This window comes from Hemibagrus wyckioides, linkage group LG01 (assembly GCF_019097595.1).
Source record: "Hemibagrus wyckioides isolate EC202008001 linkage group LG01, SWU_Hwy_1.0, whole genome shotgun sequence".
Lineage (NCBI taxonomy): Eukaryota > Metazoa > Chordata > Actinopteri > Siluriformes > Bagridae > Hemibagrus > Hemibagrus wyckioides.
Window position 1 is genome coordinate 21,343,079 of NC_080710.1, and position 16,358 is coordinate 21,359,436.

Consider the following 16,358-nt stretch of genomic DNA (forward strand, 5'->3'; position numbering starts at 1 on the left):
TCCATACTATAAGAGCACATCCCTATAGATTATTCAAGAATGTGTTTTGTCTGTATACAGAAATTAATCATGTCACAATGCCCATGAATGTACAGTTCTAGCCTCATCACTATATTTATATGCAAAGCTTCACTGGCCATTTTAGCAGCCGTTTGACAGCTTAGAAGGAGCCAGTGCACCAGTCGCATGATTTTGCAGTTGACTTGTCAGTTGCTGTGAAAAACAATGTCTGTCGTCTCCATACATTAATTCTAACACATTGTCATGCCTTAATTGATTGCTTTTGATTTGATTTGAGAAATCCAACCTTAACATTTGTCATGTGTGCATCTTACTTTGAGCTAAAAAAAAAAAATAACCTTAACCATAACATCCTGTCATGCTTGCTCATAATCATAATTTTCTTTACCATTTGCTTCCACTAATACAGAAAGCTGCTGAGAAACTTAAAGAGGAGGAGAGGAAAAAAATGGCTGAAATGCAAGCCGAGTTAGAGAAACAGAAGCAGCTAGCTGAAGCTCATAAACAAGCTGTTGCCAAATCAGAGAAAGAGGCACAGGAACTCAAACTCATGATGGAAGAAGAAGTTAGAAAGAGAGAGGTTGTTTCTGTGGATGCTGAAAGCCAAAAGCAAAATATTCAGCAAGAGTTGCATGAGCTCAAAATAATGTCAGAACAGCAGATCAAATTAAAAAGTCAGCTGGTGGACGACGCGCATCAGAGTCGGGTCAAAATCGAGGAGGAGATACGTATTATCAGACTCCAACTTGAAACAACATTGAAGCAGAAATCCACTGCAGAGACAGAATTGAAAAAGCTAAAGGACAATGCTGCTGAGGCAGAAAGACTCCGTAAAGCAGCTCAGGAGGAGGCGGAGAAACTCCGCAAACAGGTCACTGATGAAACTCAGAAAAAACGTGAGGCAGAGGAGAAGCTAAAGCTTAAGACCGAAGCAGAAATAGAGGCTTCTAAGCAGAAGCAAAAAGCCTTAAAGGACCTTGATCAGCTTAGGATGCAAGCAGAAGAGGCAGAAAGACGCATGAAACAGGCAGAGGTGGAAAAAGAACGACAGATCATGCTTGCTCAAGAAGCGGCACAGAAAAGTGCAGCTGCAGATCAAGAGCGCAAGCGCATGTCTTATGTTGAAAAGACATCAAGACTTGAAGAATCGCTTAAGGAAAAGCATGGAACTGTCATTCAGCTGCAAGAGGAAGCTGAACGCTTCAAAAAGCAATCGGAGGATGCAGACAAGGCAAGGGAGACATCTGAAAAAGAGCTAGAAAAATGGCGACAAAAAGCCAATGAGGCCCTTCGCCTAAGGCTCCAGGCTGAAGAAGAAGCCCACAAAAAGTCACTTGCCCAGGAAGAAGCAGAGAAGCAGAAAGAAGAGGCTGAGCGTGAAGCAAAGAAACGGGCCAAAGCTGAGGAGTCTGCCTTGAAGCAGAAAGAAATGGCAGAGCAAGAACTGGAGAGGCAGAGGAAACTGGCCGAATGTACAGCTCAGCAGAAGCTCTCTGCTGAACAGGAACTCATCCGTTTAAAGGCTGACTTTGAACATGCAGAGCAGCAGAGATCCCTGCTGGAGGATGAGCTTTACCGCTTAAAGAATGAGGTAAATGCTGCTATGCAACAGCGGAAACAGCTTGAAGATGAACTGGCCAAGGTAAGAAGTGAAATGGACATACTTCTCCAGCTTAAAGCCAAAGCTGAGAAGGAAAGTATGTCTAACATTGCAGAGAGAAAAGAGCTTCTTGAAGCTGAAGCTGCTAAAATGAGGGAACTTGCAGAAGAAGCAGCTAAACTCCGTGCAATCGCCGAAGAGGCAAAAAGGCAGAGACAGGTAGCCGAGGAGGAAGCTGCCAGGCAAAGAGCAGAAGCTGAAAGAATACTGAAAGAAAAACTTGCAGCTATCAATGAGGCTACTTGCCTTAAAACCCAAGCAGAGATAGCGCTCAAAGAGAAAGAGGCAGAAAATGAGCGTCTCCGAAGGCAAGCTGAAGACGAAGCATACCAAAGGAAGGCTCTTGAAGATCAAGCAAGCCAGCACAAGCAAGACATTGAGGTGAAGCTACAACAGCTCAAGAAATCTTCTGATGTAGAATTAGAGAGACAGAAAGCAATTGTAGATGAAACCATCAAACAGAGACGAGTTGTTGAAGAGGAGATCCGCATCTTAAAACTTAATTTTGAGAAGGCATCGTCGGGTAAGCTTGATTTAGAGCTTGAATTAAATAAACTTAAGAATATTGCAGACGAAACCCAGCAGAGTAAGTTGCGGGCTGAAGAAGAAGCCGAAAAACTCCGTAAGCTTGCCTTGGAGGAAGAGAACAGAAGACGGGAAGCTGAAGAAAAAGTTAAAAAGATTGCCGCAGCAGAGGAAGAAGCAGCTCGACAGCGGAAAGCTGCCCAAGAAGAGTTGGAGCGTCTCAAAAAGAAGGTGGAAGAGGCCAAAAAGCAGAAGGAGGAGGCTGATAAAGAAGCTGAGAAACAAATTGTTGCAGCAAAAGCAGCAGTGCAGAAATGTAATGTTGCTGAACAGCAAGTCCAAAGTGTCCTTGTGCAGCAGAAGGAAGACAACCTTGTACAGGTGAAACTAAAGGAAGAGTATGAGAAAGCTAAAAAGCTTGCTGAAGAAGCAAATAGGGCTAAAGAAAAGGCAGAAAAAGAGGCAGCCCTTCTTCACCAAAAAGCAGAAGAGGCTGAGCTTCAGAGGCAAGCCGCTGAATCTGAAGCTGCCAGCCAAGCCAAAGCACAGAAGGATGCTGAGAGACTGAGAAAAGAGGCTGAGTTAGAAGCAGCCAAACATGCTCAAGCAGAAGCTGCTGCACTGAAACATAAACAACAAGCTGATGCAGAAATGGCGAAGCATAAGTTCCTGGCAGAACAAACCCTTAAGCAGAAGTCTCAGGTTGAGCAAGAGCTTACTAAGGTGAAACTGCAGCTGGATGAAACTGACAAACAGAAATCCCTCCTCGACGATGAGCTTCATCGCCTTAAGGATGAGGTCAGCGATGCTGTAAAACAAAAGGCCCAAGTAGAGGAAGAACTATTTAAGGTTAAAATTCAAATGGAGGAGCTCATCAAACTCAAGCTCAGAATAGAAGAGGAGAACCAGCGTCTTATCAAAAAGGACAAAGATAACACACAGAAGTTTCTGGCTGAGGAGGCTGAGAACATGAAAAAGTTAGCTGAAGAAGCTGCCAGACTCAGTATAGAGTCTCAGGAGGCTGCACGCTTGAGACAAATTGCAGAGTCTGACCTAGATCAGCAAAGGGCACTTGCTGAAAAAATGCTTAAAGAAAAGATGCAAGCTATTCAGGAAGCATCCAAGCTGCGAGCTGAAGCTGAAATGCTTCAGAGACAAAAAGACCAGGCACAAGAGCAAGCTCAGAAGCTGCTTGAAGACAAACAGCTGATGCAGCAGCGACTTGAAGAAGAGACCAGAAAACTGGAAATACAGCACTTTACCAGTATCAAAGAGTCTGATGAGCTTCGCAAATCAATTGCTGAACTTGAAAGAGAAAAGGATAAATTGAAAAAAGAGGCTGAAGAATTGCAGAAAAAGTCTAAAGAGGTATTGTATTAATCATGGGTTAAATATGCGGCTTATGTCATTAACCCCCTCCCTGAAAACTAACATTGCTTAAATGAGAGTCTAAAGATTTTATTTGTTACGGTCATGTTCTCTGAACAGTTGTCTTACTCAACTGTTTTCAAGATATTCTCTTCCTTATACTAACTCTATAATAATAATCTAATACTCAGTCAGGTATTTTTTTATACAATATACTTGCTCAGTGCAGAGATGTATTGTATTGTGTTGTGTGATGTGATGTGATGTATTATGTTTTGTGATTTTATAATTATTTCTCTTCCTCTCTAGATGGCAAATGCTCAACAGGAACAAATTAAACAGGAGAAAACCATCCTTCAAGAGACATTCATCTTAGAAAAGCAGCAGTTGCTGAACAAAGAAAAACTAATTGAAGATGAGAAAAAGAAACTTGAAAGCCAGTTTGAAGAAGAAGTGAAAAAATCCAGAGCTCTAAAAGAAGAAAAAGAGCGCCAAAGAAGACAAATGGAAGAGGAGAAGGTAAAACTTCAGGCTACCATGGATGCTGCTCTTAAGAAACAAAGGGAAGCTGAAGAAGAAATGATAAACAAGCAAAAAGAGATGCAAGAGTTTGAGAAGAAAAAGCTTGAGCAGGAAAAACAGCTTGCTGACGAAAACAAGAAATTACGTGAAAGACTTTTGCAGCTTGAATTAATTCAACAACACACCATAATTGTGGAGAACCAGGCTAGAGACCTTAATGGACAGAGTGTTGAAGTGGACAGTAGAAATGGAGACTCTGCTTTATGTTTTGATGGCATTCGTGAGAAGGTTCCAGCACAACGCCTGCTAGAAGTAGGCCTCTTAAGCAAAAAGGACTATGATAATTTAACCAAAGGCAAGATCACTGTACCTGAGCTTAGCCAGACAGAAAAACTTAAGACTGTGCTTAAGGGCAATAACTGTATTGGGGGCTTGCTTGTTCATCCAGACCATAAAATGCCCATTTATGAAGCCATCAAAGAGAAGAAAATTTCTCCTGGAACTGGTATAGTCCTGTTAGAGGCACAGGCAGCTTCTGGATACATCATCGATCCTATTAAAAACAAGAAGTTATCTGTCAATGAGGCAGTGAAGGAAGGTCTTATAGGCCCTGAACTTCATAACAAAATGCTATCTGCTGAGAAAGCTGTAACTGGTTACAAGGATCCCTATACAGAGGCAAAGATTTCACTCTTTGAAGCCATGAAGAAAGGCCTTATTTTGGAAGAACAGGCCATCAGACTGCTTCAGGCTCAAATTGCAACAGGAGGAATCATTGACCCCGTCAACAGCCACCGTGTACCAATTGAAACAGCCTGTGAGCAAGGTCAGTTCAGTGCAGAGATGAACAAAATCCTCCAGGACCCCTCTGATGACACAAAAGGATTCTTTGATCCAAACACCCAAGAAAATCTCACATACTTACAGTTGATGAAGAGATGTGTCACAGATCCTGAAACAGGATTACTTCTCCTACCTGTTTCAGAAACGGCTGCCCTCAATGCCAAAGCATTCACAGATGAGGAAACTAAGGATATTTTCAATAAGACAAATGTGTCTGTGCCATTTGGAAAATTCAAAGGAAAGACTATTACAATTTGGGAGATAATTAATTCTGAATATTTTACGGAAGACCAGAGAAAGGATTTAATTCGTCAGTACAAAACAGGCAAGATTACAGTAGAAAAGATCATCAAGATTATAATCACTGTTGCTGAAGAAAAAGAGAAAGCAAATGAGCTTGCATTTGATGGCCTTAGAGCACCTGTTCCTGCAGCAGAGCTACTGGAATCAAAGGTTATTGACAAAGATCTTTATAACAAGTTACACAAAGGAAATAAGACTGTCAAAGAGGTATCTGAGATGGAGTCTGTACACAAAGCTCTGAAGGGTTGCAACTGCATTGCAGGTGTTGTCATCGACAAAACTAAAGAGACAATGTCGTTCTACCAGGCTTTGAAAAAAGATGTGATGAGGCCAGGCCCTGCTCTGACTCTCTTGGAAGCTCAAGCTGCAACAGGATATATCATAGACCCTGTGAACAAGCAGCACTTTACAGTAGATGAAGCTGTAAAAGCAGGTGTTGTTGGCCCTGAGCTCCATGAAAAACTGCTGTCTGCAGAAAGAGCTGTCACTGGCTACAAAGATCCTTACACTGGAAAAACAGTATCTCTCTTTGAGGCAATGAAAAAAGAACTGATTAACAAAGACCAGGGAATCAGATTTCTTGATGCACAACTGGCAACAGGAGGCATCATAGACCCAGTTAAAAGCCACCGTATTCCACAGGACGTTGCCTACAAACGGGGTTATTTTGATAATGAAACATATACAGTGTTGACTAACCCAACAGAAGACATCAAGGGTTTCTATGATCCAAACACACAGGAGTATTTCACATACCAGCAGCTTCAGAAGAGATGCATTACTGACAAAAAGACTGGGCTTCAGCTTCTGCCTTTGTCTGAACAAGCAATCAATGCCAAAGAGGAACAGAAATACACTGAAGCACAGACCAAAGAAGCAATGACACAGGCATCAATAGAGCTTCAGAGTGGACCATTTAAAGGCAGAAAAGTTACCATCTGGGAGATAATAAATTCTGAATATCTTACTGAAGAACAACGACTTGATTTACTCAGGCAGTACAGATCTGGAAAAATTCAAATTGAGAGGATAATAAAGATCATAGTAACAATTGTGGAAGACAAAGAGGCCAAGAAACAAGAACAGTCCAGTTTCAAAGGGCTTAGGGCTCCTGTCCCAGCTACATCCCTTTTGGAGTCCAAAATTATTGATAAATCTACCTATGACTTGCTTCAACAAGGTAAGAAGACTCCAGATGAGGTCAGCAAAAACAACAATGTTAGTAAGTACTTACAAGGCTCTGACTCCATTGCTGGTATATACCTTGAACCTACCAAAGAAAAGCTTGGAATTTATCAAGCAATGAAAAAGAAACTTTTGAGACAGAACACAGGAACTGCCCTACTTGAAGCCCAAGCTGCTACAGGTTTCATTGTGGATCCTGTAAAGAATCAGTTTCTCACAGTTGATGAAGCTGTTAAAGCAGGACTTGTAGGACCTGAACTTCATGAAAAACTTCTCACTGCTGAAAAAGCTGTTACTGGCTACAAAGACCCATTCACAGGCAAAATTATCTCCTTGTTTGAAGCCATGCAAAAAGATCTCATACCAAAAGACCATGCCATGCCTTTCATAGAGGCACAGATTTCCACCGGAGGAATTATTGATCCAGTTAACAGTCATCGGATTCCCATTGATGTGGCATGCCAGCGGGGATATTTCAGCAAGGAAATGTCCAGCATTATAACTGAACCCTCAGACATAAACAAGACATTCTCTGATCCTGAAACTGATGAGAATGTGACATATAAACAGTTAAAAGACAAGTGTATGACAGATCCTGAGACAGGCTTGAACCTCTTGCGACTGTCCAAACCACAGGCCCCAACAGTGATCGAAAAGACTTACCTTTATACTGAAGAACAAACCCAGAGCGATCTGTCTAGTACTCAGGTCGACCTCCCAATTGAAGGCCTTGCTCAAGGCTCAATGTCACTCTGGGATGTCATGAACTCAAATCTGCTACCTGAAGAAGAAAGGACAAAACTCCTGGATGAATATCGTTCAGGCAAAATAACTAAAGAGCGAATGATTATTATTATCATTGAGATAATGGAGCAGAGAGAAATCATCAGAGGGGAGAACATCAAGACATGTAACATGGGCAGACGACGGGTCACAATTGAAGAACTCTACAGTGCACGTATAATTGACATAGAAACATTCAACCTGCTAAAGCAAGAAAAGAAGTCCATTCGTGAGATCATGGAGTTAGAGAGTGTTAAACAGTACCTGTTTGGTACTGGCAGCATTGCTGGTGTGGCCCCTACTTCCAAAACTAAAACCAGTATTTATCAGGCAATGAAGAAAGGTCTTATAAAACCAGAAGATGCAATTGTGTTCTTGGAAGCCCAGGCAGCCACTGGGTTTATCATTGATCCTGTCAGGAATGAGATGCTCACAGTTGATGAAGCAGTGCGCAAAGGTGTGGTAGGGCCAGAAATTCATGACAAACTTCTGTCAGCAGAAAGAGCCGTAACTGGGTATAAGGATCCCTACAGTGGCAAAATTATTTCCCTTTTCCAGGCAATGAAAAAGGACCTTGTGCCAGATGACTATGCTTTAAGGCTACTTGAGGCTCAGACAGCTACTGGTGGTATTATAGATCCAGAATTCAACTTCCATCTGCCAGCAGATGTTGCTACACAACGTGGCTATATCAACAAAGAAACCTATGAGAAACTCAATGATGAAGTTAAAGGATATGTTGATCCTGTTACAGAAGAAAAACTCTCATATGCACAACTGCTCAAGAGATGCAGGCTTGATAAAGATGGAATGTTCTTGCTGCCTTTAGCAGAAAAAAGACCAATGTTTAAGGGTCTCAGAAAAGAAATCACAATAGAAGAATTGATACGCTCACAAATTATCGATGCAGAAACTGTCTCTGCACTTAATGAGGGTCTGTTAACAGTTGAAGAGGTGAGCAGTAGGCTTAGGAAATACCTTGAGGGCACAAGCTGCATTTCTGGAGTGTTTGTGGAAGCAACTAAAGACCGTCTTTCTATATACCAAGCCATGAAGAAAAATATGATCAGGCCAGGGACTGCCTTTGAATTGCTGGAAGCCCAAGCAGCTACAGGATACATCATTGACCCAATTAAGAATCTTAAGTTAACAGTTAGCGAAGCTGTGAAGATGGGAATTGTGGGTCCAGAATTTAAAGACAAGCTCATATCTGCTGAACGGGCTGTAACTGGATATAGAGATCCTTATACAGGTAAAACCATCTCACTATTCCAGGCAATGAAGAAAGGTTTGATTCTCAAAGACCATGGAATTCGTCTACTTGAAGCTCAGATTGCCACTGGAGGAATCATTGACCCAGAAGAGAGCCACCGCTTGCCTGTGGAAGTGGCTTACAACCGTGGATTCTTTGATGAAGAGATGAATGAGATTCTTTCTGATCCATCTGATGATACCAAGGGCTTTTTTGACCCAAACACAGAGGAGAATCTAACCTATCTGCAGCTAATGGAAAGATGCATTATAGACCCAGAAACTGATCTCTTGCTTTTACTCTTAAAGGAGAAGAAACGAGAAAGAAAGACATCCTCCAAATCATCTGTTCGCAAACGCAGAGTTGTTATTGTTGATCCTGAGTCAGGCAAAGAAATGTCTGTGTATGAAGCCTATCGCAAAGGGCTCATTGATCACCAAACATACCTTGAACTTGCTGAGCAGGAATGTGAATGGGAAGAAATCACAATGACATCATCTGATGGTGAGGAGAAGTCCATAATCATTGACAGAAGGTCAGGTCGCCAGTATGACATAGCTGATGCTCTGGTAAGAGGACTAATTGATCAGTCTGCTCTTGACCAGTATCGCTCTGGCAACCTTGCCATTACAGAATTTGCTGACATGTTGTCTGGAAACATGGGTGGTTTTCGCTCTCGGTCATCATCCATTGGATCCTCTTCCTCCTATCCAATGAGTCCCATACCATCCATCAAAACACCCACAACTCTGTGGAATGATCCAACTGAGGAGACTGGACCTGTGGCTGGCATTCTTGATACAGACACTTTAGAGAAGATTTCAGTCACTGAAGCCATGCACAGGAACATAGTAGACAGCATCACTGGCCAAAGGCTGCTGGAGGCACAAGCTTGCACCGGTGGCATAATAGACCCATCAACTGGACAAAAGTACTCTGTTGTTGATGCAACTAATAAGGGGCTTCTAGATAAGATAATGGTTGACAGAATTAACCTAGCACAGAAAGCCTTCAATGGATTTGAGGATCCTAGAACCAAAGTGAAAATGTCTGCTGCTCAAGCCCTTAAGAAAGGCTGGCTGTATTATGAGGCTGGTCAGCGTTTTCTGGAGGTGCAGTATCTTACTGGTGGGCTTATTGAACCAGAGGCTGAAGGAAGAGTATCTCTGGAAGAGTCAATCAGGAAAGGCATTATAGATGTCCGCACAGCCCAAAAGCTAAGGGATGTGAGTGCTTATTCCAAATACCTTACATGCCCTAAAACTAAACTGAAGATCTCCTACAAGGATGCAATGGATAGAAGCATGGTTGAGGAAGGAACTGGGCTAAGGTTGCTAGAAGCCTGTTCACAGTCTAGCAAAGGCCTTTACAGTCCATTTAATATCAGTGGTGCTGGGTCTGCTACTGGCTCAAGATCTGGATCCAGGACAGGATCTAGATCAGGTTCAAGAAGAGGTAGCTTTGATGCCACGGGCTCCGCCTTCAGCATGAACTTCTCCTCATCTTCCTTCACATCCAGCAGTTATAGTCGCAGATTCTAATATTGCCCCGTTATATGCATTTAGCCCAAACTCTCACAGCACTGTCAGTTATACAACCTTGTAGCTCCAAAAGGCTAGATTTTAAATTAATTTTCCCTCTACACACTACATCTGCAGAAAGCAAAGATTTATTTATTAATTTTAATTTGCATGATTTTGTCATAGAAAAGTGCATTCCAGACACTACTGTTACGTTCTTATTGGGGGCTGGTGACAGTGTCCCATTATATGTAGTTTGGGTGCTTAAATACTATGCATTGTATAGTCAACCACGACATACAGTATATTCATCCTCACAGTTTTCTTCTAACTTCAGATCATTTGTAATATCTGAGTAATGTTGAATATTTTGTCCATTACTCAAATACCACTGCTGATTTTATAGGACATGTTGTTATTATTATTAACTACATCAACTATCTGGTTATTTTTTACAGAGAGTATTTTTATTAACTACTACTTCTAGCTTGCATTTGTACTTTAATTTAAGATGTCTATTTTTTACTTGGTTTTGGTTTCAAGTTAACAAACCAGGAAATATGCCAAAATGGACAAGGAAATTACATTAACAAGATTAAAAGTATACACGTGTTCTTTTTTTATGCATGTACATGGCTGGTTAACAGAACATGCCATCATGGAAGTAGTGTTGTGCAAATATTATCTCAGAATGTATAGAGAGAAATATCACATGACATTTTGATGTGAACACTGGAGGAGGAAAGCACACTTAAACTAACATGAACTATGCCACTATTTTGCATCTCACAACCCATATTTATTCCCTACTATGGAGGTATACACCTTATTTATTATCATCTAAATGTCCATTATAATACAATAAATAAGAGCACCAGTATCCCTTGCCACTATGAAACACCTACACAGTTCACAGTCATTTCATTCAAGCGCTCCTGGTGCATTGTGCCAAGAAGAATTAAGATGTCTGACCCTACCTCTACTCATAGCATCTGGACAAAACCTGAATGCGATGCTGAGCATTTGATACTTGTAAGTTAAATCAACAATATATTCTAAAACCAGATCTCTTCTCTTTTAAACCCAAATCTCTGTTATCCAATTACTTGATAAAAGCCATAGGTTTAAACTGTTTTAGTATTTTAATATATGTTATATTTAAGTATAATACTTCTGCAATTTAATGTCATTTCTTTTCCACAGACACATCCTGATTATAAGACTGTGAATCAAGTGTACAGCAATCATTCAAGATATGTTTTTTTTTTCTCTTTTTATTTTTCTCCAGCGTTTATCTATAACCAAAGCTGTAGTAATGGAAGAGACTGTTAGCGTATTCTTGAGCAGTAAAATCGATGCTTGCCAGCAGCCCTCAGCTCCAAACATCAAGGTGAGCACTTGTTTAATTTAAAATGTCATTACATATCCAGTTTTTTTTAAATATATATATATATATATATAAATATATATATATATATATATATATATATATATATATATATATATATATATATATATATATATATATATATATTTATATATATATATATATATATAGTTATGCATAAATGTCTGCACATTCTGTTTCTACACATTCTGTTTCATACATTTGTTTTATGTTGACATTTTTTGTTTTTTTTGTTGTTTCATACTTTCCATTTTTGTTTTTGTTTTTTAGATCTGCAGTGAGCCTTTCATTCCTTTCTTCTGTTGCTTCTACAGTATCATTTGCTCATAGAAGGTAGAGGCTAGGGTTACCCTGAAGTTTTCCTTGAATATCATACCAGCAATTGACTGTCATCAACTGAACATTTTGTGCCATTCCCATCCACACTGTTCACACACCAACTTAATTTTGGCAAAACTACTCCTTGTTTTCAATTAAAGACTACAGAGAAATGTTTTCACAGTAATGTTCCCATATTACTTCTAATCTCTCATTTCACATTATTATTTGGCAATGTAAAGCATTTAATATGCATTCCCCCTGTTCAGTGTGTGCTACTGTATTCTCAAGTTTTGAGTTCAGCAATTCAGATTAGTGTATTAGGATATACCGTGGGAATAAGTTTTGTTTTTGTTTTTCCATTTTTAGCATAGATCTTGATTTTTTTTTCCCCCTCAACCAGTGTTTCTTCTAATCCACTGTTTATTTTCTTGAAAGTACTTGACTTGTGTATATCTTCATATTTGGTTTCCATTTTCTTTATTTTGATATCATGTTCTGTAATATATTGGCTTTGCATGGTTTACTAACTGAATATGACATGAAGAGCAGACATATATAAATTCCATGATAAGTGTCATTTTAAGGTTAGAACCTTATTATTGCTAAAGTATGAAATCCAAGCTGATTTGTGCATGAGGTATATAATGCTGGGAGGAAATGACATTGCTTTTTAGAATAACCCCGTATTCTAATGTAAATAAAAGGATTATAGAAATATCCTCTATGTCTGTACTTATTTAGTTTGTTTTTAATTTGAACGATACACCTGAAAATATAAATATATGGTACTTTACTGTTTTATAAAAGTCTTTTCAGGACAAAAAAAATAGACTTGCTGTACTGGAAACCATTCCTCACATCCACATCTATTCAAATAATAACATCATCGGCATTTACTTGGTTCCCCCTTTTTAGTTATAATAACCTCCACTCTTCTTAGAAGGCCTTTCACTAGATTTTGGAGCATGGCTGCAGGGTTTATGCTAATTCATCCACAATAGTATTAGTGGGGTCAAGCAATTCATCCCAAATGTGTTCATTGGGGTTGAGAGTAGGACCTGGACCACTAAAGTTCTTCTAATGACAGGGAAATTTCTGTTTTCTTATATATGATCTTATATATTTTATTTTCTCCTTGTTATTCAATTTTACATACATATATTTGAACTCAGAAAGATAGCAGTCAGTATTACATATTCTGTATTACAGAAGTATCTTAAACAATATCCATATTCAAATTTAGCAGTAAATAATGCATCCTAAAATAATAAAACAAGATTATTGTGAAATTCAAATATCTTTTAAAACTTTGCATGCCAGACATCTGATTCTTGAATAAATATGAATATAAGAATATATGAATGAACACCAACGAGGTAAGAGCAGGTAGCAATAATGCCAAAATATCATCTTCAGTGTCACAGTGATGAGAAATATAAAGTCGTTGTTGTCATAGGAAAAAAAGCAAAGAAAAGAAACAGGTCAATATTGACCTGCACAAAATTAGGCAATGGATATAAAATTGTTTATAAACAGCTAGCCATTTGTTCCAAGTATATGTGTACTTATGGTAGGTAGCCAATTACTAAGTGTAGTCCATCTGTTACTATGCACAGTTTGTCAGCACCTCTCTACCATGTCCACCTCTGGAAAAAGACCACCATCTTCCTACTCAAACCCTGTCTATAACACCACTTTCACCTGTCCAGGATGGACATTATGAGGTAAGCACCCAAAAAAGTACTAAATATGAGATCTGAAAACAATCATGCCTGTAAGGCCTAAAAAATCTACCAACAGATTGTCTAAATTACTGAAGATTCACCGACCTTAGTGGGAATAATTATGTATGTAGCTTTGTGTATCAACGAAATGTGACCAATCTGGGGCCTATAAAAAAAGTGCTTTTCCCCCCCAAAGAAATTTGTTTCAGACATAACTGTTACACTTGACCATAAGTATAGATCAAAACCTCATGCGGAACTTTAATCTTAAAACTCTTGAATCTTAAACACAGGCAAGGTGATTAAAATCCCAATAAGTTCAGGGTTCATGAGATTTCTCAAAATGAGTCAAAAGCCTTTCCAGACCACAAGGCATGGCATCCTTGCTTACACCTGGTGGGAATCCAGGAGGTGATAGGCAGAGAGCAGGAACAAGGGAACGAAGACACAAGCCTAAATCAGGAGAAAAGAACAATATTCCATATTAAAGATTCAAGATTTTCTTTATTTTTCACATACACCGTTTTATACAATGTAGAACTTGCAGTAATGAAAACATCTCTTTACACTGTGCATTTAAATGCCTAAATAAAAGAATTAGAAATTAATAAGAAATTTTTGTACAGGACTGTTTGTTGGCTTTGTTCATATGAGCTTGGATGAAGCTGCTTACCTTCTCCACAGGCTCACACCAATCTGTATTGGGTGTCGTTCCACTGCTGTCTCTTCCTAAAGTCTATAATCAGCTCCTTGGTTTTGTGGACGTCCTAGGAGAGACATCTAGCTAGCACCAAGCTACTAGCTTCTTCACCTCATGAAGGTGGTGAGAAATTATGTCAATATAACAGCTGTGTCATCAGCAAACTTGAAGATAGAAGTGGAGCTGTGAGAGACTGTCACACTGACACACTGTCATGTGTGCAGAGAGAGTGGAACAGGGGGCTTAGGACACAATCTTGTGGAGCTTCAGTGCTCATGGTGATGATGTCAAAAGTAAACTCTCCCATTCTCACTACTTGAGTTCTGCCTGTGCAGTATTCCAGGACACAGTCACAGAGGGGGCATTAAGTCCAAGGACTATGGTAATGAAGGCTTAACTATAGTCTATAAACAGGAGCCTCATATAATTCCCTTTGTTGCTGTAGTCTGTCAGCATGGGTGAGGTAAGACATGAGAGGTGGCATCCTCAGTGAATATTTTGGGGTAGTAGGTAACTCCAGGACAACAGTCATTTAAGTATGAGGGGTTCTTGACAACAAATGGAATGACAACAGATTTTTTAAAATCAGCTAATCCTAACACAGGATCTCAGTACATGGCCAGAAATTCCATCAGAGCTGCCTGCTTTCACTTGAGAGCCCTCCCAACGTCTTTCTTCACACTCATCAGCCTGATTGCATGCTCATACCAGAGCTGCTTCTTTCTGTTGTGCAAGTTAGAAGTGGTGGCATGGTTTGTCTCAAAGCACATACAGAATGTGTTCAACTCACACCACAGCGGTGGATTTGGCTGTAAAGGATATATCTGCATTGACAGGAGAAGTTGAAACATGTACACAGCACTGATAGGAATGGTTGGGTGGGCCAAGAACGTACCAGTGAGCTTCTACCCATAAAGGAAGATCCTGAAATAACAGCCAGACTCACTGTCCTATACAATGAGATGTTGCATGCTGTGTTCTATGGTTGGTTTGGATGTCTTCAATGAGACTTATCTTCAAGTTTTTCCGTAAATGATGATCCATCAGTTCAGAAGTAGGCACCACTTCAGACTTCTGCTCCAGAAAAAGAATAGGTTGAAAATCAGACTGGACCAAATGTGGTTTGAGCTCCAGGTGGTGGTGTTGCCAGTGACAGTAAGTCTTCATTGGCACTGTCAGTATGCCTATTAGATTGGGGGTGGAAGCCAGAATATAGGCTGACAGAAACACCCAGGATTTTAAAGTGTATTTTTCCAAGGGTATTTAAAAGGCCACATAATTTAGTAGCAACATATTCACTATTTAGATTAAACTTACATTTCTCCTACATTCCAAAATCTGCCTTTGCCTCTGACGCCCTGTTCAAAATCCCATTCACTGTGTTTTAGCCCTATATACCAACACAAATGTATTTCTCTATAGCAGCAGCCCCAGCAAACAGAGCCATCAGTGAGAAGAACAGGTTGCAAGAAGCAGACCAACTGCAAGCTTAAGGTTTCTTTTTTCCACTGGAAATGATTAGGAAGGTGTCTGTATAGTCAGCAACACTACAAGGGCCCTACTGAAGATGGAGTTGCTTTGCTGTCCTACTACTGAAGACCAGCATCTCATCTGAGAAGAAGTGGTAGTTGAAGCACACAGGATGTGTTGGAGGTGCTCCAACCACTGTAGAACTGACAATAATGCAAATAAAGCTCAGATGGAAGTTGAGGTAAAACTCAGCAGAGAATTTTTGGTAAAGATAAATCCTTACAATCCTCACTGACTACCCAGTAGCATACAGACAGGAACTAACATGCAAAATTGTTCAGGTAAAATGCAGTCCAAATCAGCCAATCAAAGATCAAGACGGAGAACGTAAACAGGCAAAGGTATACAGCAGACGATAAATCGATTCCAAGACACAAAACACAGAACACAGAGCTTGAATGAAAAGGAGCTAATAAGAGACAGAACCACTTTATTAACAAGACACAGGTAAGAATGGCTTGTTCCTCAAACCACCAGAGTTGTTTCCCCTTGTGGCAGGCAGAAGCATCAACCCAAAAAACTCACAACAACATTGCTGCAATATATGTCATCTACAAGTAATTAGCAATACAACAGAATGATCATAATAAAAACAGTGTGTATGTCTGTATATCTATTTGATTTGTTTGTGTGAAAATATATTTTTGTGTCCAATTTTAGGATGCAGAAGGCAAAAGATATAGGTAAGACAAA

The 16,358-nt window shown here is 39.8% G+C and overlaps 2 protein-coding genes across 4 annotated transcripts in view; both read left to right on the forward strand.

Moving 5' to 3' along the window:
- plecb (plectin b) overlaps nucleotides 1–10,131 on the forward strand; it is a 104,685-nt gene extending 94,554 nt beyond the window's left edge. For 2 of the 3 annotated variants that reach the window (XM_058395717.1, XM_058395557.1), the window contains exons 32-33: nucleotides 431–3,574; nucleotides 3,884–10,131. In XM_058395717.1, coding sequence (XP_058251700.1) covers nucleotides 431–3,574; nucleotides 3,884–10,003 — 9,264 coding nt within the window. In that variant the 3' untranslated portion in view covers nucleotides 10,004–10,131. The remainder of the gene's footprint in view (nucleotides 1–430; nucleotides 3,575–3,883) is intronic. The other variant, XM_058395632.1, reaches the window with a different exon arrangement.
- Nucleotides 10,132–12,935: 2,804 nt separating this feature from the next.
- macf1b (microtubule actin crosslinking factor 1b) overlaps nucleotides 12,936–16,358 on the forward strand; it is a 32,997-nt gene continuing 29,574 nt past the window's right edge. The window contains exons 1-2 of the mRNA XM_058395964.1: nucleotides 12,936–13,435; nucleotides 16,326–16,348. The gene's annotated coding sequence lies outside the window, so the exon portion shown is untranslated. The remainder of the gene's footprint in view (nucleotides 13,436–16,325; nucleotides 16,349–16,358) is intronic.